The sequence below is a fragment of the Crocuta crocuta genome, unplaced genomic scaffold (assembly GCF_008692635.1).
Source record: "Crocuta crocuta isolate KB4526 unplaced genomic scaffold, BGI_CrCroc_1.0 scaffold367, whole genome shotgun sequence".
Classification (NCBI taxonomy): domain Eukaryota; kingdom Metazoa; phylum Chordata; class Mammalia; order Carnivora; family Hyaenidae; genus Crocuta; species Crocuta crocuta.
The window spans coordinates 3,510,537-3,534,711 of NW_027527936.1; the positions used below are offsets into that span (position 1 = coordinate 3,510,537).

Sequence of the window (24,175 nt, forward strand, 5' to 3'; positions counted from 1 at the left end):
CCCCAACTCTCCCCACCCCTCAGCTGGGTCTGCCGGGTGGGCACACTGGCAGTGTATGGTCACGGTTTCCCTTTGTCCTGAGCACACTGGCCCCTCTCAGGAGTGATGCTGACTCCTGGGTCCCCGCCCAGGTGGCCCACACCCACCTTGTGAAATGGTAAGGCAAGTTCTTCTTTCAGTCTGGTGGGGAAGTGACTCTTCTGAGAGGTCCAGAGACTCCTCACATGGCAGGTTAGGTGTGGGGAGAGCAGAGGCCAGAAGCTAGGGGTCTGAGTCCTGGACCATCTACACTGCCACCCCCTGCCATGACAGGCCACAAGTGTAGATCAGTGATTGTCAACCTCTGATTGTAAATATTAGAGAATCTCAAGGAGTTTTCGTCTGCAGAGGTTTTTTTCCGTCAGCATTTACCACGTTAGATATTAGAACTGAAAAGGTTTTAAATATTTAAACTTTACATGACTTTTTTAAAGCCCATTATATGTTAAATAATATATTTTAATGAAAAATAATTATGTTTCATAAAACAAAAACATTACATGAGCACAGTGACACTGTTTTTTATGCTTTAACGAATCTCTTTAATTTGGGGCTTGATAGAAGTTGGTAACTGGGTCCTCACGTCTGCTTCTGCATTTGCTCTGTTGCCATATCACACTTCACGGAGCTTCTGGAAAACTCCACCGTATATTCACGAGACAGCAAAAGTGAAAAAGGCAAATAACTTCTTAGTACCATGAAAATAGTTTTGACCTTGTGGAGCCTCTGAAAGGGTCTCAGGGACACTAAAGGTCCCCTGGACCATGGCTGGAGGATCACTGTCGTGATAGTTCTTCCCAGTCTCTCTGCAGCCCCCCTCACACACCCAGCCCAGGTCCCAGCAGTCACCTTTGCCTCCCCTCCAGCCTCTGCACCTGTAGTGGAAAGGCTGTGCACCAGACCTGGTTAATTCCTGTCCCCGCACTTACAGGCCATGTGACCTTGGGCTTTGGGCAGGTCACTTCCTGTTCCTCACCTTGTTTCATCTTTCCCATGTGGACATGAACATGGATCATTCCTCCTAGGCAGGTGTCCTCAAGTTCAACGAGAGAATGATAAGTGTTTGTCTCTTGGCTTATTTCTGTCCCCTAGCCATGGGCAGAGAGGGGCAGGGTGGACAGCACTGGGCCCAAGCTCGCCCATGGGCTCCTTTCTCCTCTGGGTGAGGTGGTCGCAGAAGATGGGGCCCGAACACTGCCTCAGAGGAGGCACCCGCTGGGAAGGCAGCTGTTCAGACCTCATAACCACCCTGCACAGGGCATTTGGAAGTGTGTGTCTGGCCCTCTGGGCTTGAAGCACTGAACAGGCAAGGAGGGGACACTTGCCTCTGGCTCTCACCAGTCAGGTTGGGGATAAACTCAGTAGTCCCACACATTTTAGCAGGGTTGAGTGGCTCTGTAGGGCATCTGCTACTGGGTTATAAGTTTGGGGCTTATCAAATCCCATGGTGGGGCCAGGCTGGTATGTCTGCTTGAGGGAGACCTGGCCTGGTGGTGGCCAAAGGCAGGTCCTCCCTTTAACCCATTCTCTGTGCTTAACCTCCTTGGTTGCTTTTGGTAAGTGCTCTGGTTTTGAAACCTTACCCACCTGTGAGATGTAGGCACCCCTAAGGAGCAGGGTTGCTACTTCTTTTATTCACTTTCCCCCTCATTGGCTTCAGCCAGGAGGGTCTGCAGGAGCCCTGACTCCACCTTCCTAAGTCCCATCACCTCCAGCCCCGCTAACCCCAGTCCCACGTTCCCTCACCTCCTCAGAGCAATGCCAGTGACCCAAGGGACACTGCTTCACCTGCACTCTGCCTGGCTCAGCCTGGTGCCCGCGCACTTGTCACCTGCGTTGGCCTAACTCGGGCCTCGATTTCTCTGTATATTTAAGGCCCTTTCTCATGTTTTATTTTATCTGGTTTGGCTTTTTGTGGCTTTCCTTCCTTTTGTACTAATGCTTTTCTCTGATCTTATTTGCATTCAAATTACCTCGCCAGGTGGTTCACCAATCAGAGGTAAGAATGCTGTCCGTGCATCTCGCCACGCCACGCCACTGCTGTCACCACCACTCCATCCCGTCCAGTCCGTCACCTCCCCCATGCCCATCCCGACCTCTCCAGCCTCCTCATCTCCAGCTCCGGTCCCCTCAGCACCACCGGCCACCACACACCTCCACACTCGATCATTCCCTCCTGTGGACTCATCCATTGCAAGTCTGGACTGTAGAAATACCCCACTAAGCCCCGCCTTGGGGATAGCAAGCCCTACTTCCCGGCCCTTCCAGGCCAGCCCCACAGAACGGACCCTGTCAGCTCCCACAGTGAAGCCAAGTACTGATCCTCAAGCCCGGCCACAGACGGAGAGTCTTCCCAGGAAGTGTGGCAGCATGGCCGGGCCTTGCCTTTCCTCCTCAGAAGCCCCCAGTGACTTCTGGGGCCCCCAATGACTGCTTGACTTCCCTTTAACATCCTGGCCCTAGAACAGGGTGAGGACCATCCTGTAGATCCCGTTAGCCTGGCACACGCGAGGAGGAGCAGTCAGTGAAGGCTTTAGTGTAGGTGCTGCCGTGACACAGAATAAACAGGGTCTGCTGCAACCAGATCAGGTGACCTGCCAAGCCTGGCTGCTTTCATGCAGCAAAGCCCCACAGCCTGGGGCTTCTGAAATCAGACTCTGGATTCAGAGATCCGGGTGCAAGCTTGACCCACCTGTGTGACCATCAGAAAACCCATCCATCTCTCAGAAGTCTGCTTCCTCATCTTTAAATCGGGGCCAGGGCCCACCTCGGGGCTCATGAGGTTCAGAGGAGGAGACAAGGGTGCGGGCGGTGTCTGGCTTGGAGCAGGCACACTGTAAAATGGTTGGTTGCTCCTGCACTGATTGTATTCACTTCATTTCTTCACACGTCTCTTGGGCACCGCTAGATCCCTCAGTCCAGGGCCAAGGGGGTGTTAGGACAGAGGCTGGGCCGAGGAACAGCCGCCTCCCTATGGGGCATCTTGTCCATCACCCTCTGAGGACAGGGCTGGCCCTGCAGGCCCCCCCCCCCNGTGTTGGTTCCAGATTTGGGAGTTTCTTTGTGCAGTTAGGCTCAGGATCTGAGTTGGGTCCCCTGACCTGTCCTACTTTTTGCCACAGGGGAGCCTCCTCCCCCAGCAGGGGTCCCACCCAGGCACTACTTCTTGTCCCTGCCGGTGGCACCAGCCACCATGTCTCCCCTCCCTCCCCAACTGAGCTGACCTAGTGCAGCACCCCCACCCCGCCACCAGCCAGGGGCCTGACCCCACCCGCTCAAATGAACATTTTCTGTAACAGTGTCCATCCATCCCATACACATGACCTGTGGAGTGCCCGTCGGGGCTATTCTTGGAGGAGATGGGTATTTGGCACGTGTGCTGGGCCCTCATGCGCGTGCTCCCTGACGCCCACTGGGGAGGGCTGAGGCCAGGACCACAGAGCAGGCCAGCCCGGTGTCCCTCGCTGGGGTTGAGCCTTCGCAGGCTCTTCTCCCACCTCCAGTGCCCAGCATATTCAGGGCCCCTCCAGCTCCCTAGGTCTAGGCCGTGGGAGAGGGAGGGCAGGCAGTGAAGAGGCTGCAGCCAGGACCCGTGGCGGGCCTCCCCTGGGGGCTGGGCTGTGAGAGTGTGACGTGGAACTCTTCCCGTGGCTCCTGACCAGTCCAGTCAGGTGGGGTTCCTCGGGTTCTGTCTATGTCCTGTGTGGGTGTGGGGACCATCAGGCAGCCTGAGCCCTGGGAAGGTGGGGGCTGTCAGGGTCACCCCGGCCGTTCTGTGCAGGCGGCAGTTTTGTGTCAGGCTGTGCGCTGTGGGGTTAAGTGTCCGTTGGACTGTCCTGTGTGGGTTTGTCTGTCGGCTTGTTCCAGGGAGGGGGTGTTGCCTGTGCCTCGGGGTGTTACTGTCACAGACAGCTTGCCTGGTGTGCGCTCACGAACAGTGTTTTCCAGTGTTTACTGCCAGGGCTGGGGGGTGGCCAAGTCAAGTGGTTTCACCCACCACCTCCCCCTTGGCTTGGGCTCCACTACCTAGACCTGCCAGAACTGGCCCTCTGTGAGGGTCCTTTGCAGCTGCCCTTCCCCCCCTCGCCTGAATCCTGGCTCCTGTCTGTCCGTCTGCGGCCGGCCGGAGCAGCCCCTCAGGGCACTGGCCCGAATGGGAGCTACAGCCTCCATTAGCCTCCTGAATTATGCAGCAGCCGTGGTGGGTCGAAGCACTTTATCGGACCAGCTGAGGAGAGGAGCCGGAATGGGTGGGGCCAGTGGGGTGGGGATAGGGTGGGAGGAGAGGATGGGTGTTATGAGCAGAAGCTGCTGGGCACCAGGCCCCCAGAGCAAACCCCTTCCTTCCTGTGGACTTCTGGCCGGCGCGGTTTCTCAGGCTCTTGCCCAGTGAGGGCCATTGCATGCTTGCAGCTCCCAGGCCCCCAGGAATACAGGCCATCCCCACCATACCTGGCTCCACAGTGCCTGGCAGGGCTGACAGGCCTGGGGCCACCAGTGGGGTTGCTCACTGGCAAATGGGCTCTAGTGCTGGCCACTCCAGGGATGAAGGGGGTGTGATGGAGCCGCTGGCCTGGCCCACAGGCCCTACTAGACTTCGGGGCAGGACAGGCAGGATTGTGCTTCATAGTGTGACCCTTGCCTCCAACCAGGAGGCCCATGGGCTCATCCGGGAGAGCTTCCTGGGAGCAACACTTGTGCCCAGGCGTGGCCCTGATATCTGCAGCGTCTCGTCAACACAAGCCCAAATGCTGTCAAGCCCCTCCCCATGTTCTAGGCCTGACCTCTGTCACTGTGTCCCCGCAGGTGCCTTGCAGATTGAGAGCAGTGAGGAGTCGGACCAAGGCAAGTACGAGTGTGTGGCGACCAACTCTAAAGGCACACGCTACTCGGCCCCCGCCAACCTATACGTGCGAGGTAAGGATGCGGGCAGAGCCCAGCCCTGTCTCTGTGGAGCTGAACTGACCCTGCTGGGCATGTTGTCTGGAGCCCTTGGTGTGGATGGTGGGGGCTGCCGTGGGCCCAGTCTCTCCTCTTCCCACCTCTTCCTGCCGCAGCAAGAACAGCCGCCACTGCTCCCACGGGGCAGGCTCCCTATGTCTGCCGCTACTTTTCCTTCCTTCCCTGCAGGCCCTTTGGGAGGCAGTCGCTCTGGGGAGCATTTGTATCTCTTGTAGGTCCTGCCACGTGGGTCCAGAGCCCCATGGGAGTCTCAAGCCTTCCAAGCCGACTTCTCACTGTCATGTGTGTGTGTGCACACGTGCACAGGCGAGCACACATGATTGTGTGGAAGCAGGGGCATACCGGCCCGGCATTCCTTGAGTCTGTCCTGCCCACCCCAGCAAGGGGGATGGCTCCGGGCCAGGTGAACCTGCCCTCTCGCCAGGTCTGCCCAGGGCCTTTCGGGGGGAGGAGGCGGCTGTGCTCTGTCACCAACCAGGACCCTTGGAGACGGTCGGTCTGAGGCATCTGTGAGCCCCGACAGGTGTGCACCTACTGTGTTTCAGGTGTTTCTTGCTGGGCCTTAATGGATCGTGTGTTTTCACAAGTCCAGGTGCCCAGCATAGAGGCCCTGGGGACTGTTTTGGAGTGTCCAGTGTCTGCTCATAGGGTGACCAAAGCTGGCCACCTGCTCCTTCCTGAGGACACCGTGGGTCTGGTGTGCACAGCGCCTGGGAGGGGCCCTGCTTCTGCCCCCACGTCCCCTTATTTAACCCTCCCGCACAGATGAGCATCATTACAAGTGAAACTGTCTCCACTCAGGGGATTTGAAAAGGAAAGCGGACACGGCTTCCTTGCAGCAATGACTTCATCACGCTAAGTGCTTAGGGCAGCTTCTCCAGGGGGTCGTCTGCCCAGGCGGTGTCCGCGGCCTGTCCCACTCTTGGGGGCCCCATGGTTAGATGGGGCAGAGAGAATCAGGTCGTCGGCCGCGTAGTTATGGAGGAGCTGCTCTATGTCGGCACAGGTTTCCGAGAGGCCCAGCCTGCGAGCCCGCCGGGTGACTGGCAAATTGTGCCTCAGAGACCACGGAACCATCTTCCTCAGGGTTGGGGGTGTGGGGTGAGACGTCCCCACTCAGCCCCCTTGTCAGATGTCCTCATCAAGGCTCGCCTAAGTGGACCCAGCGCCTGTTTTAAGGAGCCGCACCAGAGCAGAGAGACAAGGCGCCTGAGAGCCACCCACAAAGCCGAGAGAGGTGTGAGGTGCACAGCCCCTGCCACGCAGCTGCAGGCAGAGCTCCTGACTGGCGCGCAGGGGTCTGACAAGGCCCTTCCTAGAGAGGAGCTGCCGAGACAGCCCTAGGCCCTCCTCCCCCCGGGACTGTCCATTCCAAATGCTGTAGGGTCCTGACTGAACACTTCTTCCAAAAGATCAAAGGGTCAAGAGCATCAGAGAGAAGAGAGGCCCAGCAGAGCCACTGAGAAACCCTTGGTGTCTGGGCATGGTCTGGTCATATGGGCACATTTCCTGGAGCAGAGCTGCAGGAGGCCCTACTGAGGCAGGGAAAGGCCCAGACATAGGTGATGGATCCTGCACTGTTATCTTGAGTGGTTGGTAGTCCCCGAAGTCACCATTGCACTGGCCTCACCCCTGAGGCGAGGCAAGTGGGTCTCTTCAGAGAGGAGGTGAGCTCAGCCAGCGTGACTGGCAGCCAGCACTAACCAGGGAATTCTTCCCTCCAGCCACGCATGGTGGACTCGGGCAGGACCCTGCCATCGCCCATCCCCCACTCCCATCAAGTCTTCCTAAATCACCTTTCCGGCCAATTCCCATGGGGCCAGGGAGTGTGGGAGTTTCTTTAGTTCAGCCCCACTTGCCAGGGACCCTGAAGCAGGCCGTCCCAACCTGGCTTTGTTTGTCTTTTCCTCCCTCACGCACCTGTTCCTGTGCACCCTCATATGTAAGGTTCAGTCCTGAGTTTCTATCCCCAAGACCTTTCTTATACCCAGGCCCCACCTGAACCTGTACCTGCCCTGTTTGGTCAAGGGCGATTTGCCCTGTAGCCCCAGGACAGGCCCTACAAATGAGACTTTTAGACACCTGGGAAGCCTGCTCCAAGGACTTTTGCATCTCGTGTCCCCACTGCTCCTCATCTCCATCCTGGCAAAGCCCCTGCTTTCCACCCCCAGCAGTGCCAAGGGCCTGTCCACCCCAGTTCCTCTGAGACAGCCTCTCCTGTGCTGGCCACCAGCTCTGTCCTAAAGCCTGCTTGTGAGTGGGCCACCCACGGAGAAACCCCCAGTGCCTGCCTGCCCGCTGCCCGCAGAGCGGTCATGACGTCTCCTCCAGGGCAGACACCTTACCCTCCAGGCCAGTGGGCTCCAACTGTCAGGATCGTCAGCACCTGGGCTGCTGTGGACCCTAGCCCCGGGTTCTCAACCTCGGTGTAGTTGATACTTGCAGCCGCGTGACTCCTAGTTATGTGGGGCTATCCTGGGCATTGTGTGATGTTTAGCAGCACCTCTGGCCCCCTAGATGCCAGCAATACCCCCTAGCCACGACAACTCGCAACCTCTCCAGACCTTGCCCAGTGCTGCCTGGGTCGGGGAGGAACTGCTACGGTAGATGGATGGCCTCCCTGCCAGCATTCACCTCCCTCCGTCTCTCTTCTCCTGCTGTGTCCACTGCACTGAAGGCCACATCTCCTCCTTAGATTTGTTTTCAGCGCCTCCCATCCCTCTTCTGTCCTCCAGAATCTCAGGGCTCCACACTCGGAGCCGCTGCAGCTGAGGCATTTAATGGGACAGCTTGTGTGAAACTCCGGGCACAGGGGCAGGCACACGGGAAATGCTAGATGGCCAGTGACCGCTGCTGCTGTTGGGAGAGCCGTTGGGGGTGCGTCATCCAGTTACACGTGCTTTTGCTCACAGTTGCCCACAGTCCAGCAGGCCCAGGCAGGCTGGGTGGACCAGCCTTTCTGTGTCACCAAACATATCCCTCTCCGAGTGACTCACCCTCTCCTTCCATCCACAGCGTCTCTCTCCTCTAGCTCTCAGGACGCAGAGCTGCCAGGGGCCAGGGTGTGGCCACACCCTACCTGCCCTCAACCTTCCCCCTTCTCTGCAGGGAGCTGGCCGCTGGCCATAGCTGAGCCTCAACGGGGCGGTGTCTCCACAGCCTTCCTCCCCATAGGTGTCCACACCAGCTCCTCACGCTGGTGCCCTGTGCAGTATGGGGCTTCCTCAAGGTGGTGGGAATCTAGCGGCCTGTGTGCCTTAGTGGGTTTGTAGGCTGGGTGGGCCCTGACCCCAGAGCCCAGCTCACTGGGTCTGTCGAGCCGTGGGGTGTGCGTGAGGCATGGGGGCCCGCCTGTGCTCCCCTTTCACCCTGCCCTGTCCCACCCTTGGTGTCCCAGCACCGGCCAGCGGGACCCAGCCCTGTCCACCATGTCCTCCATGAGTCCTGAGTCTTTTCGTGAGCAGCGTGGTCCGCGTGCACCTGCGTGCACGTGCGTGTGCGTGGGGCACAGTCTTGTCTTGTTTCCGTGCTGTGTGGGCAGATGAAGATTGGCCTGTTTTTACTCTCTCTGTGTTTCTCCTTGTCTTTTTTTTATTCCCTCCTCATCCTCATCGCACTCTGCCATCAACCCAAACTCTCATCTCTCAGATCAGCGAGAAGGTTGGTCCTTTTCACTTCTTACCCATCTGCAGTTCGCCCGTCGACGGGATGCTCCCGTCAGTAGGGCCCAGAGGGCTCGGTCAGCTCCCTCGGGCTCACTCCAGCCAGGCCTGCCCGCCAGTTGGGCTCTGTTCTCTGCTGTTCCGGCCGGCAGGCCGGCAGGACAAGGGGAGGGCGGGCTGGCCCCTTGCCCTGCATGTTTGTGCCGCTTGGGTCCCTGATTGCCACGTGCTGCATGTCCCCTTAGCTGGGCTCCCCTGCTGGGGCGGTCAGGCAGGCATGGTGCATGACACGAGACTCCCCCCCCCCCCCCCCCCCCCCCCCCNGTGGGGTTCAGGACTGGTTGGGGGAGCTGAGAGCAGTTGTACCTTACTTGTGCCTGTGGGGCCTTCCCTCCACAACCGTGTCACCTAAGCTCCCACCTTTGCCCGAGCTCAGCTGTAGCCACTGGGAGGATGAAGGGAAAAGGCTAATATAGAATGAGCTTACCCCACAAAGTCCTGCAGGTCTGCACTGACCTTGAGGTCCCCAACAAGCCCGACGGGGCACCCAGCCCCGATGTGCCTCGTCGAGTTTGGTGTCCACAGCACAGGAGGGTGGCATCATCTTGGGTACAGAGGAAACATCCTACACTCTTGTCTTTTCCCCGTCTCCAACCAGAGCTGAATGAAGATCTTCCCACCTTCCCCAGGCCCCTCTGCCCAGGCCCTCCCAGCCTTCTCGCGTTTCCTCAGGCCTGTGCTGGGCGCTGAGCATTCAGGTTCAGGGAGCTCACACGTGACTGAACAGTTGACTGCAACTTGGTGAGGCCCACGTGGGAGCTGGAAGAGGCCCTGGCCCAGCCACAGGTTGGGAAGGACTCCCTGGAGACTGTCCCAGCCCATTCCAGAACATTCTCACATGGGACTCAGTTCTCAGCCCCACCCTCAGGTCCAGACCTCTCCTCCTAGCCTTGGGGCCAGCAGCAGAGGCTGGCACTCATTCCTGTGTCACGTGCTCTCAGTAGTCAGAGGAGACTCACCTGTCCCCTGGGCTTTAGGCTGAGCCCCAGGGAGCGGGTTCAGGCCACCTGGTCCCCTCTGCAGCATCTCCTTGGCTTAGGTTTCCTCCGTGAGGGAGAAGGGAGCCAGTCCAGAGGAGGGCTGCAGCCTCAGCTCAGATATCAGCCCTGAGCATCCATCCATATGCGCTCCTGAGCTCTGGGGCATTCACTTACACCATTTCGCTGACCAGGCAGATCTGCTGGGGCGTCCAGAAAGCAGTCATCAGCAGACAGCCCAGCCTGCCTGCAGCCGCCTCCCCCTACACCCCTTCCCCCACCGTCCTGGTCCCTCGTCCCTTCTCCTTCTCCCACTTTGTGGTCCCACCAAAAATAAGCACGTATACAAATATTTAACGGGAAGGCAGAGATGAGTTTCTAAATATTCCAGGGGGATTTGCCGGGCTGGTAATTTGTTTGGCGCTGATAATTACATCTTACATTTTTCCAGCTTTACTTAAAACTGTGTGCCGAGCACGCCGGCATTTAATTACTGCTCTGCGGCAGCCACAAGGTTATTTATTAAAGAGTTATTTTATCTTGATACAGTGGATCCTGCCCCTCATCCCCTCCTTAATGTTGTGTTATTTTCATCAGAGAAATTTCTGTGAGTGAATGCAGATTGCGGGGCTGCCTCCCCCTGCGATTAGGCTGTCACTCCATTGAATGCTGATGCCTCTGGGCGCCACACCGCCCTATTATAGGGAGCTGTCAGCGCAAATAATTAGACTTAAAAGTTACAGCTGAAATATAATCCAGAAATGGCAGAGCCCTGTTTTGGAAATTGTCTATAAAATGTCAGCAGTAAAGATGCACGGGGAACAGTAATAGACCGGCATTGTTGGAGCCCAAGATTAGATCCTAAGTGCATTTTTCCTGGCTCTGGTTTTTTTCTTCCCTGCTGTTGCTCTGTCAATAGACTAAGTCCGGGGCGCGTCCTGTCCCTTTGGGAGGCCTTGTGTCTGGGACAGTGGGAGGAGTGACCATGGGCTGCTGCAGGGAGGCACCGGCCCCTCCTGGCTGTTAAGGCTGGGGTGGCTGTCCAGGCAGGTCCAGGGTGCAGGGCCCCACTGCCACTCGGGATCCCAGGAGGCCGTCTCTTACCTCTCTTGCCCCCACCCTCCCTCTGCAGACATACTTTCACCTCCCTGACACTGCGGGGAGGGTGAGCCTGGGCTTGGAGAGCTCCAGAGCTCCTTATGTGTGCCTGAAGCCCCGTGAAAGCATCAAGGGTGCATTCCCAGCAGCCTCTGGGCTTGAGACCCTTGCCCAGGGGCTAGGGATGATCCTAAGGGTCACACCTGCCCTCTCAAACTCATCATCGTTCGTTCTGAAGGGCCTCCACTTCCTGACGGTGGAACAGAAGACCTTGTGCTCCCGGGGCTATTTGGATAGGCTATAGTCCTATCAGCTTTCTACACTGCTCAGGTTGGGACCCAAGGTTTTTTGGCCAAGGACCTACCTCTTTTCCCTGGGGCTCGTTGTTTTTCTGTCCAGGGAGTAACCAGGCCCCAAGATTCTGCCACTGCAAGGGCAAGCTTGCAGCCATGGTGTCCCCTGGCACAGGCTCTCCAAGTCCCATCCTTCTTTTTTTGTTCTTGAGACAGAGACAGAGCGTGAGTAGAGGAGGAGCAGAAGAGAGACAGAATTAGAAGCAGGCTCCAGTCTCTGAGCTGTCAGCACAGAGCCTGACATGGAGCTCAAACTCACAAGCCGTGAGGTCATGACCAGAGTTGAAGTCAGATGTCCAAACGACAGAGTCGCCCAGGCACCCTGTCCAAGTCCCATCCTTCTGCCAACCGGAGAATATCTTCTGCTAGCCTTGGCTATCCAGAAGTCCAGAAGCTTCTCCCTGGAGCCTCCCAGTTGTCTTTTTTAAGCTTTATCAGCCAGGGCTCAAAAGGGTGTGAGCTTTTCATCACACAAGTGATCTCCTGGTAATACGTAAACTCAGGCATGTTGCTTAAAAGGATCAGCCTTAGGTCAGTTCTCTTGTCTGTAATTGGGAGGTGATAACATCTCTAGGAAGGAAACCTTGGGCACGTAGTAGATGTTCAAGAGTGGCTTCCCTCCGGGGCGCCTGGGTGGCTTAGTCGGTTAAGCGTCCGACTTTCGCTTAGGTCATGATCTCGCGGTTCGTGGGTTCGAGCCCCGCGTCGGGCTCTGTGCTGACTGCCAGCTCAGAGCCTGGAGCCTATTTCAGAGTCTGTATCTCCCTCTCTCTCTGACCCTCCCCTGCTCACGTGCTCTCTCTCTCCTAGAAATAAAAAAAAAAAAAAAAAAGAGTGGCTTCCCTCCTCGAACCTCTTTCAGTGCCGGTGACCGGGGAGGACATGGGCTGAGAATAAAGACCTGATCAGTTAAGGCTGCTCCCCTGTGCCTGTCTGCTCAAGCCAGGGCTGTAGGGACCCCTCCCTTCATCCACAGGCCTGACCCTGGTCTGCAAATAGACCTGCCAGCTTGTGCCTTTCCTCCCACAGCCTGCCTCCCAGGCCCAGCTCCGGAGCTCAGGGAGGGCCCGCAGCACCAATCTGGGTGTTGATTCTCTCTGTGCCTCTTGGTCTCACTCTGGTGCCATTTGAGGGAGGGAGTGCTCAAAGGGTGCTCTTTCTTGTGGGTCCCTCCTGTCAACTGTGCCCAGGGTCTGCCTCTTCTCTGCCATGCAGAACTCTCTACTGTGACACATTGTCATTGTGCCATGCAGACTCCCAGCTTTGGGACAAGTGACAGAAACCTACTTAATTGGCTTAAGCAAAGCAAGGATATTCTTGGCTTACCAAACTCCAATATGTAGAGGTAGGTTTGATGTCAGGCAGGGCTGGATCCAGATATTTTAAGTCTGGTCAGGCTCTTGTGTTTGTCTCTTAGCTCTGTTCTCCTCAATTGGCTTCTTTGTCCTCAAGTATGTTCTCCCAAGTGTTATGAAAGGTGGTCCCAGTCCCTCTAAGGTTAGCCACTGCAGTACAGAGAGAAAGTTGTTCTAATAGTTTTTGCACAAGTCCAAAGGCTTAATCTGATCTGGGTCACATGCCCCGTGTAGCAAGAACAGGAGGAGAGGCAGTTCCCCTAATGAAAATGAGGAAGCCAGTTCTAGAAAGCAGAACACTAGGTGTCCATGAGACCCACAGGGATCCCAAGTGAGCCTGGGGACACAGAGGGAAGTAGACTCAGCCCATGATGCCTATCACCCATGGTTTGCTTGGGGGTTCCTTCTAGAGGCCTCGGAGTGAGGTGGTGTGGACAGACTTGAGGCAGGGGCTGAGTGAGATGGGGTCTGGTCATGTGGTCTGAGGACCCGTGTAGGGGGTTTTTAACAGAGAAGTGACGTGAACAGACCTGTGCTGTTTGTGGAGGGGCCTGGAGGAAGCCAGCGTAGCAGTGCAGGGAAAGATGGAAGTGGCCGAGACTTTGGTGGGGGCAGTAGCCTCTGGGTTTAGAAAGAAATTTAGCGGGTTTGAAAGATACTGTAGCCACGCGTTACCAGGACCTGGTGATGTGTTGGGCCGCAGCTTGACCCCTGGGCAGTGAGCTCAGAGGTTGGACCAGGTGGTTTATGCACCCCGTTCCGGCTCGGATTCTGTGGTTTGGGGCTGTCTGAACAGCAGGGTCTGGAACCTATAGTGGACATGCTCCTGATGTGACAGCACGGGTCCTTTGCATGCCCGGGCTCCCTGGCAAGGGGCCCCGGAGACCCGCATGCACTCTCGGTGCCGCCTTTTGGTCCCTTAGCCTCGCTGCCTGCCCTTCTCCAACACTGTCTGTAGGGGTGCCCAGGAGGGACACTCCTCAGCCCCTGGCCACCAGCTGCATGACCCATCAGCATGCCATGCATGCCTGCCCCTGGCTAGGTCTTGCCTGCCTTCCCTCCCACTGCATGTTCCAAATGTCTGTGCCCAGCTTCCAACTTTCAGGGGGGTTCCAGGCTGCAACTTGGCCTGAGAAGCTCAGAACTGCTTCTGGCCTGGAAAGCCCAAGGCCAGAGGTCGTGGCCAGGCACAGCCACCCTCCCCCTTGAGACCCTTGTTCATTGGCACAGAAAGCCGTCTGTTCGGCGCCCTCATCGTGTTACTGCCATTGTCATGCCCATCCTGCCCGCGGACCACGTCCCTGGCCCGCCCCCCGCACTCCTGGCCAGCCCCTTCTGAGGGGCAGCCCTTCCCCTTGGGTTCCCAGGCTGTGCCTTGAGCCTGGCTGAGGTCCTAGCAGGTGGTCATGCCCCTTGCCCTCATGTCTCACCTTGGGTCACAGCCTGGAAGTGGAGGCCATGACTCCAGAGAAGGTGGCCATGTCATTCCTGGGCTGACCCTCTCCCCTGCCCCAGCCATGCTCTGATGTCCTCCACCCTAGGGTGCCTGGACTTCTCTCACTGGTGCCCCAGTTAGCCCCTCTGGAGAGGGTCAAGAGCAGGTAGAGGCGGGCACTGGAAGGCAGCCTGGGATGTGGCCCTGACTTGGCCCACAGTGTAGACCTGAGGCCCAAACCTTGCACTGAGTCCCTGTGTGACTCCGGGCAGATAGGACTTTTCTGGGCCTCAGTTTCCTAGGCTGTAAAATGGGAGTTTGGCTACGGAATCTCTTGTGTTCCAGTCTGAGTGTGGAGGCTACTTCTAGCCCAAAAGTGGGGTGGGAGGTGGTATGCTGGGGCTCAGGGACTCCACCCCACCTGTCTCTGAGGTGGGTATGGCTCTGACAAGTGGGGCTTCCTGGATGAGGGGCCCCTGCCCTTCCATCCTCCAGAGTGTCCTGCCCGGCCTGTGAGTGCCTCTCTCCCTCCTCCCACAGTGCGCCGTGTGGCTCCTCGTTTCTCCATCCCTCCCAGCAGCCAAGAGGTGATGCCAGGGGGCAGCGTGAACCTGACTTGCGTTGCGGTGGGTGCACCTATGCCCTACGTAAAGTGGATGATGGGGGCTGAGGAGCTCACCAAGGAGGATGAGATGCCAGTTGGCCGCAACGTGCTGGAGCTCAGCAATGTCGTGCGCTCTGCCAACTACACCTGTGTGGCCATCTCCTCGCTAGGCATGATCGAGGCCACAGCCCAGGTCACCGTGAAAGGTGAGTGCCACATGCATGCCTTCTGTGGCCCGTGGCCTGCCCTGTCGCACAGGGGGACAGGAGGGCCCAGCACCCATAGCAGGTGAGGATGGCTGTTGTGGGGATGGATGAGGTCTAGGGGTCATTGCTCCCTCCTGGGTGCCTCCTGGGGTCCTACTGGCCCTCACTGGTGGAGAGAGGGGTTTCTGTCATCCATAGTGTTAGTAAGAACAGCTAACAGGTATTGCATTCCTGTGGGCAGATACCGCGCTGCTAAGCACAGATGACTTTGGTCTGCCTGTGTTACACTGGGGGTGGACGCTCTCCCCAGTCTACAGATGAGGGAACTGAGATGCAGGGTCACATGGGAGTAAATGATAGAGCAGGGACTTGAACCACTGGGGATCTGATGCTACAGTATGACCCCTTAACCACTACACAACACCAGCCCCTCAGGTCTCCCAGCCTCCTGGCAGGAAGGATATGGTGAAATAGTGGTCAAGGGGTCTTGGGCTCTCCGCCAGACCCCTGGGATAGACATGCATACTCCTACTCCTCCAGGCTCCCTGCTTCCGCTCCTCCTCCCTCTGTTCGGCAACTGAAATGGTCTTTTGAAGATGTAAAGCAGGTTCTCGCCACTGTCTTTTAAGAGAACCTCCTTCCAGTGGCTTCCCGTTGCTTTTAGGGTAAAGGCCGGGATCCTCACCCACCTCACCCGGCCCTACTGGCACTGCTCGGTTCCGCCGGGCCCTCACCCAGCTCTTGCCATGGTGGTTCTCTCCCAGTCTGGGTCTCAGTTCTGTGAGGTCTTCGTGGACAGTCCCCGGCTCAGCACCCTGCTCTCTGCAGTCCTCGCATGCACCAGAATCATGATTACGGGCTTAGTGCTTCCCGCTCACCCTAAACTCCATGAGGGCAGGGATGTGGCTGTGTCCTCGGCCCCTGCGCAGTGCCCAGCACTTAGTAGGCATTTGATAATTATTTGTTAAAAGGTCGGCTCTGGGGCTTTTCCGCCTTCAACTTGAGCCAAGCTGCAGGTGTGTGGGGCCCAGAACCCCATCACTTTTTAAACTCCAAGCCTTTCCCTTAGGCACGTGTCTCCCCAACATCAGCCCCAGTCACATGTAGGTGCCCACGGGTGAGCACAGGCAAGCCCCAGAGGCAGAAGTCGGCCTCCCAGCCTGTGTGCACGAGACCTGGTCAGGCCATGCCTCCTCTGCGTCTTGTTAGGTGAGGATTCAGTGAGTACTAGAAATGATGTGGGTGGACAGTAGATGACTGAAGGCCCCTGGGGCCCCTGATAGGCATGGTCAACATCCCCCACTAGGTGCCCTTAGAGGTCACCTTGAGCTTTTCAAGCTGTTCTTCAAGGTGGGCTGTGGGGGTCAACCACCTTCTGGTTGGATAACCCCAAAGGCAGGCTTGGCTTCTGGAGTCATGACCTCAGGCAGTCCTGAGCCTCCCACTTTCTTCCCAGCTCTGCCGAAACCTCCAATTGACCTTGTGGTGACAGAGACAACTGCCACCAGCGTCACCCTGACCTGGGACTCTGGGAACGCAGAGCCCGTGTCCTACTACGGCATCCAGTACCGTGCAGCAGGTGCGGAGGGCCCCTTCCAGGAGGTGGATGGCGTGGCCACCACCCGCTACAGCATTGGTGGCCTCAGCCCTTTCTCAGAATATGCCTTCCGAGTATTGGCAGTGAACAGCATCGGACGCGGGCCACCCAGCGAGGCGGTGCGGGCACGCACGGGAGAGCAGGCGCCCTCCAGCCCCCCACGCCGCGTGCAGGCACGCATGCTGAGCGCCAGCACCATGCTGGTGCAGTGGGAGCCGCCTGAGGAGCCCAACGGCCTGGTGCGAGGGTACCGCGTCTACTACACCCCCGATTCCCGCCGCCCCCTGAGTGCCTGGCACAAGCACAACACGGATGCTGGGCTCCTCACCACTGTGGGCAGCCTGCTACCTGGCATCACCTACAGTCTGCACGTGCTGGCCTTTACTGCTGTGGGTGACGGCCCACCCAGCCCCACCATCCAGGTCAAGACGCAGCAAGGAGGTACGTGCGGGTGGCATGCTGGGGCGGGCAAGGCTGTGGCTGAGCCTCTTCCATCAGGCCGGGGACTTGGGGGCCATGGGAAGATGAGGGCCTGTATTCCACACGCACGTGGTCACTCAGGATGCAGGGGAGGGGCGCAAGGGTGTCTTCGGCTGCCCTCGAGGGCATCGGTGAGGTTCATGGCACCTGGCGTGGGGATGTTGCAGTGCCTGCCCAACCGGCGGACTTCCAGGCTGAGGCGGAGTCGGACACCAGGATCCAACTATCATGGCTGCTGCCCCCGCAGGAGCGGATCATCAAGTATGAGCTGGTATACTGGGCAGCAGAGGATGAAGGCCAGCAGGTGAGCGCCCTACAGGGGCAGAAGGGAGGGGGGCCCTCCTGACCCCTTAGAGTGACTCTGGTGGGTTCACCCAGGCAGACTCTCTGGATTTTGTGGTTGTACAGACACAGCCCCCAGGGTTCTCCTTGGGGCCCTGGGGCTCATGCGGCCCATAAGGTCCTGTAGTCTTTGTCACCCCCGTGCCAGGGGCAGGGCCTGTCCTTGGGTCTGTCCTTGGGTCTCTTAGGCTCTGTGGCTTACACGGCACCGACAGAGCCCTCAACTTCCCCACTGGAGCCACTCGTGCCAGGTGTTCAGGGCCATATAGTCTGTGCGATGTCCATGGCATGGGCTGGGCCGAGTCCCTTGGGTGGTCCAGGTGGCCATGTGACACGGAGCCGGCCCTGGAGCCACGGTGGGTCCGCAGGGCTCAGCTGCAGCCCACGTTGGGGAACAGCCTCTGAGTGACCTTTGAGGTCAGAGCAGTCAGTGAGTGCTCCCTGCTCTTCCAGCACAAGGTGACCTTCGACCCCACCTCCTCCTACACTCTAGAGGACCTGAAGCCTGACACACTGTACCACTTCCAGCTGGCCGCCCGTTCCGAGATGGGGGTGGGCGTCTTCACCCCCACCATTGAGGCCCGCACAGCACAGTCCAGTAAGTGTCTTCTGAGGCTGCTGCCTGCCGCAGCTGGGGGTGGGGCACAGACACGCACACCCTTCCCCCTCCACCAGGGGGCTGGTCAGGTCTGCCAGGCCCCGGACTGGACCTTCCGTCTGGGCTCCGGGTCTGGACCCCGATAGAGGGACAGGTAAGTTCCCACTGGTCTGAGTCCAGGTGGCCTCTGCCCGCGCTGCTCCCCACCCCCTCCTCCTGCCCCTCCCTCCCCCAGGTCCCCACCCACTCCCNCCCCCCACCCCACACAGCCTGTCTGTGCTGGCCACACTGGCCAACTTGGCCATTCCCAGTGGTGGGACGGCCACGCTTGCCCGGCCTCAGACACGCCCCCGCTTCAGCAGCTGTCCTCCCGCTCCATTTACCCACATCTCATCTCCCCTGTCACCTACATTCCCTGCCCCATGCGCCCCGCCATGAGAAGGCCATGTGAGCTGTGTCATCAGTCTGGGCCTGCTGCACGTAGGGACACGCCTGTGAGCATGAGACTGCGTGCCTGAGAGTGTCCACACGCCTGCCTTAAGACCACATGACCTCCCATGTGTGAGGTCATCCTGCAAGCACCGTGAGGCCATCTATGCAACACTTTGTGGCTTTATGTGTTACTGGGTTCCTGCCTACGTGTGACTGCCTGGCTGTACAGCACCTGCGTGTGTGTCCAGCGAGTGTCTGGTGTGCTCCTGTGATTGAGCAGCCATGAGGCTCTGAGCAATAACGGGGCCCACGGATGTGTGGCTGGATGGGATCATGGCATTGAGACAGCACAGGTGCCAACCCTCGACATGGCAGCGTCTATGAGGCAGCCCATGTGACCCGGGGCTGTGTGTGAATGTGCCAGTGATGTCGGGCGGCCATGTGTGATTCATCCTGCAAGCACCTGCTGTGCTCCCGCGTGCCTGTGCACGGTGCAGTGCTGGCAGTGACCCTGCCGTGGCCTTCACCTGCGGGGATGCCAGTCTAGTGGGGCACACAGATGTTAAACCTGCAATTACCCAAATGAGCATGTAATTACATTTGTGTTAAGTGCTGTGGAGTCATGGTGGGATGGGAGCTTCATTGGGTCTGAGGGGTCAGAGGGGCTTCCTTGGGTGACACAGGCCTTAGGCACAGGGTCAGCAGGTGCAAAGACCCAAAAGTGGTTGGTGGTGAGCAGGGGGCCAGTGTGGCTGCAGCAGCCACCAGACTACAGCCACCGGCTTCAGGTTCAGAGGACAGGTGGGAAGGCTGACCAGCCGCTGTGCAGGAGCGCACAGGACAGCCTAGCAGGTAGGGGGAGGTGCGGTAGTCTGAGCAAAAGGAGGCAGCTCTGATAAGGTGGGGGTGGTGCACCGGAGAGCTGGCTGGGACTTGGTGATGGACTGGGTTTGGGGTGCTGAGGGAAAGGGAAGTGCTGGGTGGACTCTGTGCCTTCTGTTGTGTGGACCTGGGCGCCACAGCCCAAGGTACCATATGCCGTGTCAGTGGTGATGTTGGACTGGAGGTGGGGGACCCTGAGACGGCAGGAACTCCAGGAGAGGGGAGCATCTTGGAGGAAGAAGCAGGCCAAATGCTTGGCTAGAGCGAAAGGAGCACTGGAGTGTCTACTGGGTTGAGGATTTGGAGGACTTTAGCTAGAGGGAAGAGCCTCTGCAGCTGGGTGGGGGGGTGTTGTGGGCCTGAATGTGCGTTTGGTCTTTTAAAATAGGATCTTGAGCATATTTAAACATTACTAGGAATGCGTTCCATTCGGAAAAGTCAAAAACTCAAGAAAGAAAGATTTTGGAGGCTTAGGGTGGGGGAAGGGAGCAGAGCATGGATGGGAGAGATCTGGGCGTACCTCTCCTCGTGGGAGGCAAGGGTGGCTCAGCGAGGTTGCAATTGTTGGGTGGGTTTGGTAGCGAGAGATCGAGGGAGCTGCTGGTGGGAGGCTTCAGTCTTCTCTGCAAAGCGGGAGACAGTTGTGTGCTGAGAGCCGGAGGTTAGAGTGTGGAGGAGGTTGAAAGAGTGCTGTGTACGGTGGCGAAGCGAGCTGGCAGAGGACAGAGGCCACAGGCAGCATGCAGGGCCCAGGTGAGGCCACTGGGGACACGATCGTAGGATGCCAGCTTTCTGGGGCAGGTGCCTCCCTGCCCCAGGGCTGCCTTGAAGAGGGCAGACGGTTGGGTCCATCCAGGACTTCGTACAGGCTGGGCCAGAGCATGGGAAGAGAAGTAGGTGAAGGAGTTGAAGGTGCACGTAAGAGCAGTGAGGTGTGGGACCTCCGGGTCTAAGCTCAATATGGAGGGTGGTAAGGATGGTAGATCAATGGGCAGAGGTCCCCAGGGGCCCTGAAGAGCTAGTATAGTGCTGGAGACCTTGAGCAGCTGAGCAAGAGGAGGGGAAGGTCTGCAAGGGGATGTCGGAGGCCACGGTTTGGGGGGTAGGGCCTTTCTGAGCCATGGTGGTATCGAGGGCATGGCCACAGCAGTGAGGGGAGGAGAAAGTCCTGGAGATGAGGGGCTTGGGGGCCAGGGAGGGGGACTACTGAAGTCACCCAGGCAGGGGGTGGGAGCAGAACCCCAAATGGTGAGGAAGCTGTGCTGGGGCCCCAGGTTCCTCCATGGGAATAAGGTCTAGAAACGTCACTGGGAATAAGGGAGGCACAGACCTGCCTCCTCACCCCAAGGAACTCCTTGAGTACAAGCACCTTCACAGGGCACACTTTCCCCAAATTAGCCAAGGCCATTGGCCTCTTTCCCATCTGGCCTCCAGTCTCCATGGTCACGTGTGGCTCAGGCTCAGGTGCCCTGTCCAAGCAGGCACAGGCCACAGCTACCTTGTGCCAGAAGAGTCGCTGGGGCCGCTGGTCCTGACAAGAGCTGTGGGCTCGGCAGCTAGAGCTTCTCCATACATGGCTGTGTGTGTGACTGGGGGCCACGAGATCAGAGTCCTGGCCCATGCTCAGGTGGGTCTGGCAGTTGTGTATGTTTTGTGAGAGATAGCGTATGTATGGGAGAGACCTTGTGTGTATGTGAGGTGCTGTTAAAGCTGCATGTGTGAAAAATGCCATATGTGTATGTGGGACACGGTGTGTGTGTGTGTGTGTGTGTGTGTGTGTACACGCACGCAGAGCCTGTGGCCCGGAGGGAGTCAGGCTGTCTTGCGGCAGCCCACCTAGGAGGGGCCCTGGGTTAGCCATTCCGCACTCAGGGAGTAGCCAGCCCGGGTGAGTTTCCCATCCTGTGTGACTTGTCACTGTGCCTGTGACCCCGACCCTCCATCTGCCTGCTTCCCCCCATTTGTCTTCCCTAGCCCCCTCCGCCCCTCCCCAGAAGGTGACTTGTGTGAGCACGGGCTCCACCACGGTCCGGGTAAGTTGGGTCCCGCCGCCAGCCGACAGCCGCAACGGCGTTATCACCCAGTATTCGGTGGCCTACGAGGCAGTGGACGGCGAGGACCGAGGGCGGCATGTGGTGGAGAGCATCAGTCGCGAGTACTCCAGCTGGGACCTGGTGGGCCTGGAGAAGTGGACGGAGTACCGGGTGTGGGTGCGGGCGCACACGGACGTGGGCCCCGGCCCAGAGAGCAGCCCGGTGCTGGTGCGCACGGACGAGGACGGTAGGCGCTGGCACCGAGAGGAGGGGTGGGGGGAGGGGAGGCCCCCCTCATGGACACCACCCACCGCGCATCCAGGGCCTCTGCCTTGCACGAATTGGGAAGGACTCCTCTTCCTGGTGCGGGCTTAATGCCCCGAAGTAGGGAAACATAGCTTGTGGGATAGCCCAGGCCCAAATCCCAGCCTCTGGTGCAGTCTCCAAGGTAGCTGGAGCCTTGAAAGGCTAAGACGAAAGCAGCAGCCCCACCTAAGACCTGGGAGGTGGAGACTGGGAAGACTGGTCCAAGAGGCACTCAGAGTAGAACCAGTGAGACTCACTCTTGGCCAGATGTTGGCATGATGTGGGTGCCAGGAGGTGATGGGACAGGTTGTGCCCACCTTAGGATGGCCAAAGGCCTGGTGCCTCACCACTGCCCTCCCCACCAAGTGAGATAGCTCTGGGCCCAGGGGATTGGCAGGGCTTCCTTGCACTAGGTGAAGGGAGCCCTCCTGTGTCCTCAGCAGGGACAGACAGTCGACAGAAACTGTGAGGGCCTTTCCTGGGGCAGTGGGGTGCAAAGGCAAGGCCTTGGAATGTGCTGTGCCCACCCTCCCCCACCCCCAAGCCAAGGTCCGTACCACTAGGCCCGACGTTCTTCTCTTCCCGGTCCCCAGTGCCCAGTGGGCCACCGCGGAAGGTGGAGGTGGAACCGCTGAACTCCACTGCTGTGCATGTCTCTTGGAAGCTGCCCGTCCCCAGCAAGCAGCATGGCCAGATCCGTGGCTACCAGGTCACCTACGTGCGGCTAGAGAACGGCGAACCCCGTGGCCCTCCCATCATCCAGGACGTCATGCTGGCTGAGGCTCAGGTGCGCCCCTGGGGGGCGGTGGGTTGGAGAGGTGGACAAGACCAGCATGCTCTGCTACCTTTTTGGAGCCCAGCTTTGCCCCCGTCACCTGCCTGCCCTCAGGGGACTAAGACCCCAAGGTGTCCTGCTGCATCAGGCTTGGGAAGTGCTCAGACCAGAAGGTTAGGGCTAGTTCCGTGAACACTCTCTCTTACAGCTTCCTGCCTGAGCTACCCCAGCCCAGGCCCTGCCAGCCCCATCTGCCCCAGTGACTATCCCAGCCTGGCAGTCACCTCCGTGACTCAGATGACAGCACTAGTTCTGTCTGCACAGACCCCGTCTTCCATTGTCACCCCCCTGCCGAGGCTTCAGCTCCCTAAGCCCTCCTTTGTGTTTTGCAGAAAGCACATTCACTGTCAGTTAGGCTGGGATTTAAGATTTGCCTTCCCCCTCAACAGTGCTGGGCTGGACAGCCGCTCCTCCCACAACCGGGGCAGGAAGAGCCCTCCTGTCCTCTCCCCCAACTCGGCCTTTGACCAGGCAGAGTTCTTTGAATGGCCCAGCTGGGCTGTACACCTGGCTCTGCACCTGGCCCCACACCTGGCCCCCGGGAGGATGGTTTGGCCCCTGGTGTTTACGCTCAAGGTCTGGGCCTGCCAGCCAGCCTCCTGTCTTCCTCTGTGCACTTCCCCGAGGGGATAACTGGCTCACCCGTGAGCTTGGGGTCAGGTCCCTGGTTTGCTGTTGAGGTAAAGAACCTGGGATACTGGGAGGTTATGTGAATGGCCCAGAGTCTCCCAGGAAGTAGCTGGCTGAGCTTGGATAAGAAACCCCATCCCTGGACTCTGGACTTCTAGAAAGAGTGGTAATTGTTATGGTGAGTTTCCTCCGCAAAGATTCTGCTGGAGAGTCATAACACCTGGTGTGGTCTGCTTTCGAGGTCTCCCCATCCAGAACCAGGGTCCTGGGGAGGGGGTTCACAACTCCATCCAGCTTTTCACCCCTACCTGGGCTGGGCCTGGAGGTGCAGGTGCAGATGCCGTGTTCTGCCTGCTGTACTCGGGGTGGGCTGGTGCACACGGACAGATGGGGCCTTCATGCCTCCCGCTGGGCTTAGCGCTCTGAAGCAAAATTCTTCTCTGGCCAGAGGGTGCTGTCTTCCTCCTCTCAGCCTGCCCAGTGCTGAGACGGAAGGGGGGTGGAAGGGGCGGACATGTGCACCCGCCTGCATTCCTGGGGCAGGTTGAGGACTCCTCCTGGAGCCTCCACGGACACACCCACCCAGAAACATGCCGGGAATGGGCTCCCTCCAGCCTCTCCCATCCTAGAAGGCCAGTGGCACAGCTGCAGCCAGTGGGGGTTCCAGAGCCGCCCCTTCAGGTGCTCCTCTCTGGTTCCAAGTGGTTTGAAGGGAGCTGGGCCACAGGACGAGGGACACTGTCCATCTGGCCTCAGACATCTCATGACAGGGGGCACACCCGAGCTCCAGGAAAGCCAACTGAAGATGGAGGGCCTGGTGGGGACCCAGCCCAGCCACAGGGCCCAGCTGTCCTCCGACCACCCTGTCAGGGACACCACAGCCTGTCCTTGTTCACCCAGCAGCACCATCTGCTTAGCCCAGCGTCCCCATCAGTTCTGGGAGAACCATGGGGGTCCTGCGCCCCTCGAGTGTGTAGCCAGACCCGTCTCCTCGTGTGTTTCTCCGTCTTGAGTTTGTCTGTTTCTCACTGTTTTTCCTCCCTCTCTCTCTGTGTCTCCTCTCACTGTCTGTGCCTGCCTCGCTCTCTTCCCCTCTCTCCTTTCCACTGCTCCCTTCTGTCCTCTCTCCCTCTGTTGTGCTTCATCTGCTCTGTCTCTCCTTCTCCCTCACTTTGCCTCCAACACGGAGAGGTGGTCTGTGAACACCTTCAAGCCCAGACCTGGCTGGGACAGCGAGCGTCTCCCTCCAGACAAGGACCCTAGAGCAGAGGCGGGCCCAGCCAGGCCCT

General features: G+C 58.6%; 1 protein-coding gene and 1 long non-coding RNA gene across 6 annotated transcripts in view; one reads left to right on the forward strand and one right to left on the reverse strand.

Moving 5' to 3' along the window:
* Nucleotides 1–24,175, forward strand: part of PTPRF (protein tyrosine phosphatase receptor type F) — a 95,517-nt gene that overhangs the window by 49,227 nt on the left and 22,115 nt on the right. For all 5 annotated transcript variants that reach the window (XM_077752038.1, XM_077752041.1, XM_077752040.1 and 2 more), the window contains 7 exons: nucleotides 4,846–4,956; nucleotides 14,482–14,751; nucleotides 16,208–16,789; nucleotides 16,996–17,132; nucleotides 17,624–17,768; nucleotides 21,057–21,362; nucleotides 22,015–22,208. In XM_077752038.1, coding sequence (XP_077608164.1) covers nucleotides 4,846–4,956; nucleotides 14,482–14,751; nucleotides 16,208–16,789; nucleotides 16,996–17,132; nucleotides 17,624–17,768; nucleotides 21,057–21,362; nucleotides 22,015–22,208 — 1,745 coding nt within the window. The remainder of the gene's footprint in view (nucleotides 1–4,845; nucleotides 4,957–14,481; nucleotides 14,752–16,207; nucleotides 16,790–16,995; nucleotides 17,133–17,623; nucleotides 17,769–21,056; nucleotides 21,363–22,014; nucleotides 22,209–24,175) is intronic.
* Nucleotides 8,990–11,689, reverse strand: LOC144221538 (uncharacterized). The gene is made up of 3 exons (XR_013332101.1): nucleotides 11,163–11,689; nucleotides 9,683–9,900; nucleotides 8,990–9,267 (listed from the first exon to the last, which is right to left on the reverse strand). It is a non-coding gene; the product is annotated as an uncharacterized LOC144221538 (long non-coding RNA).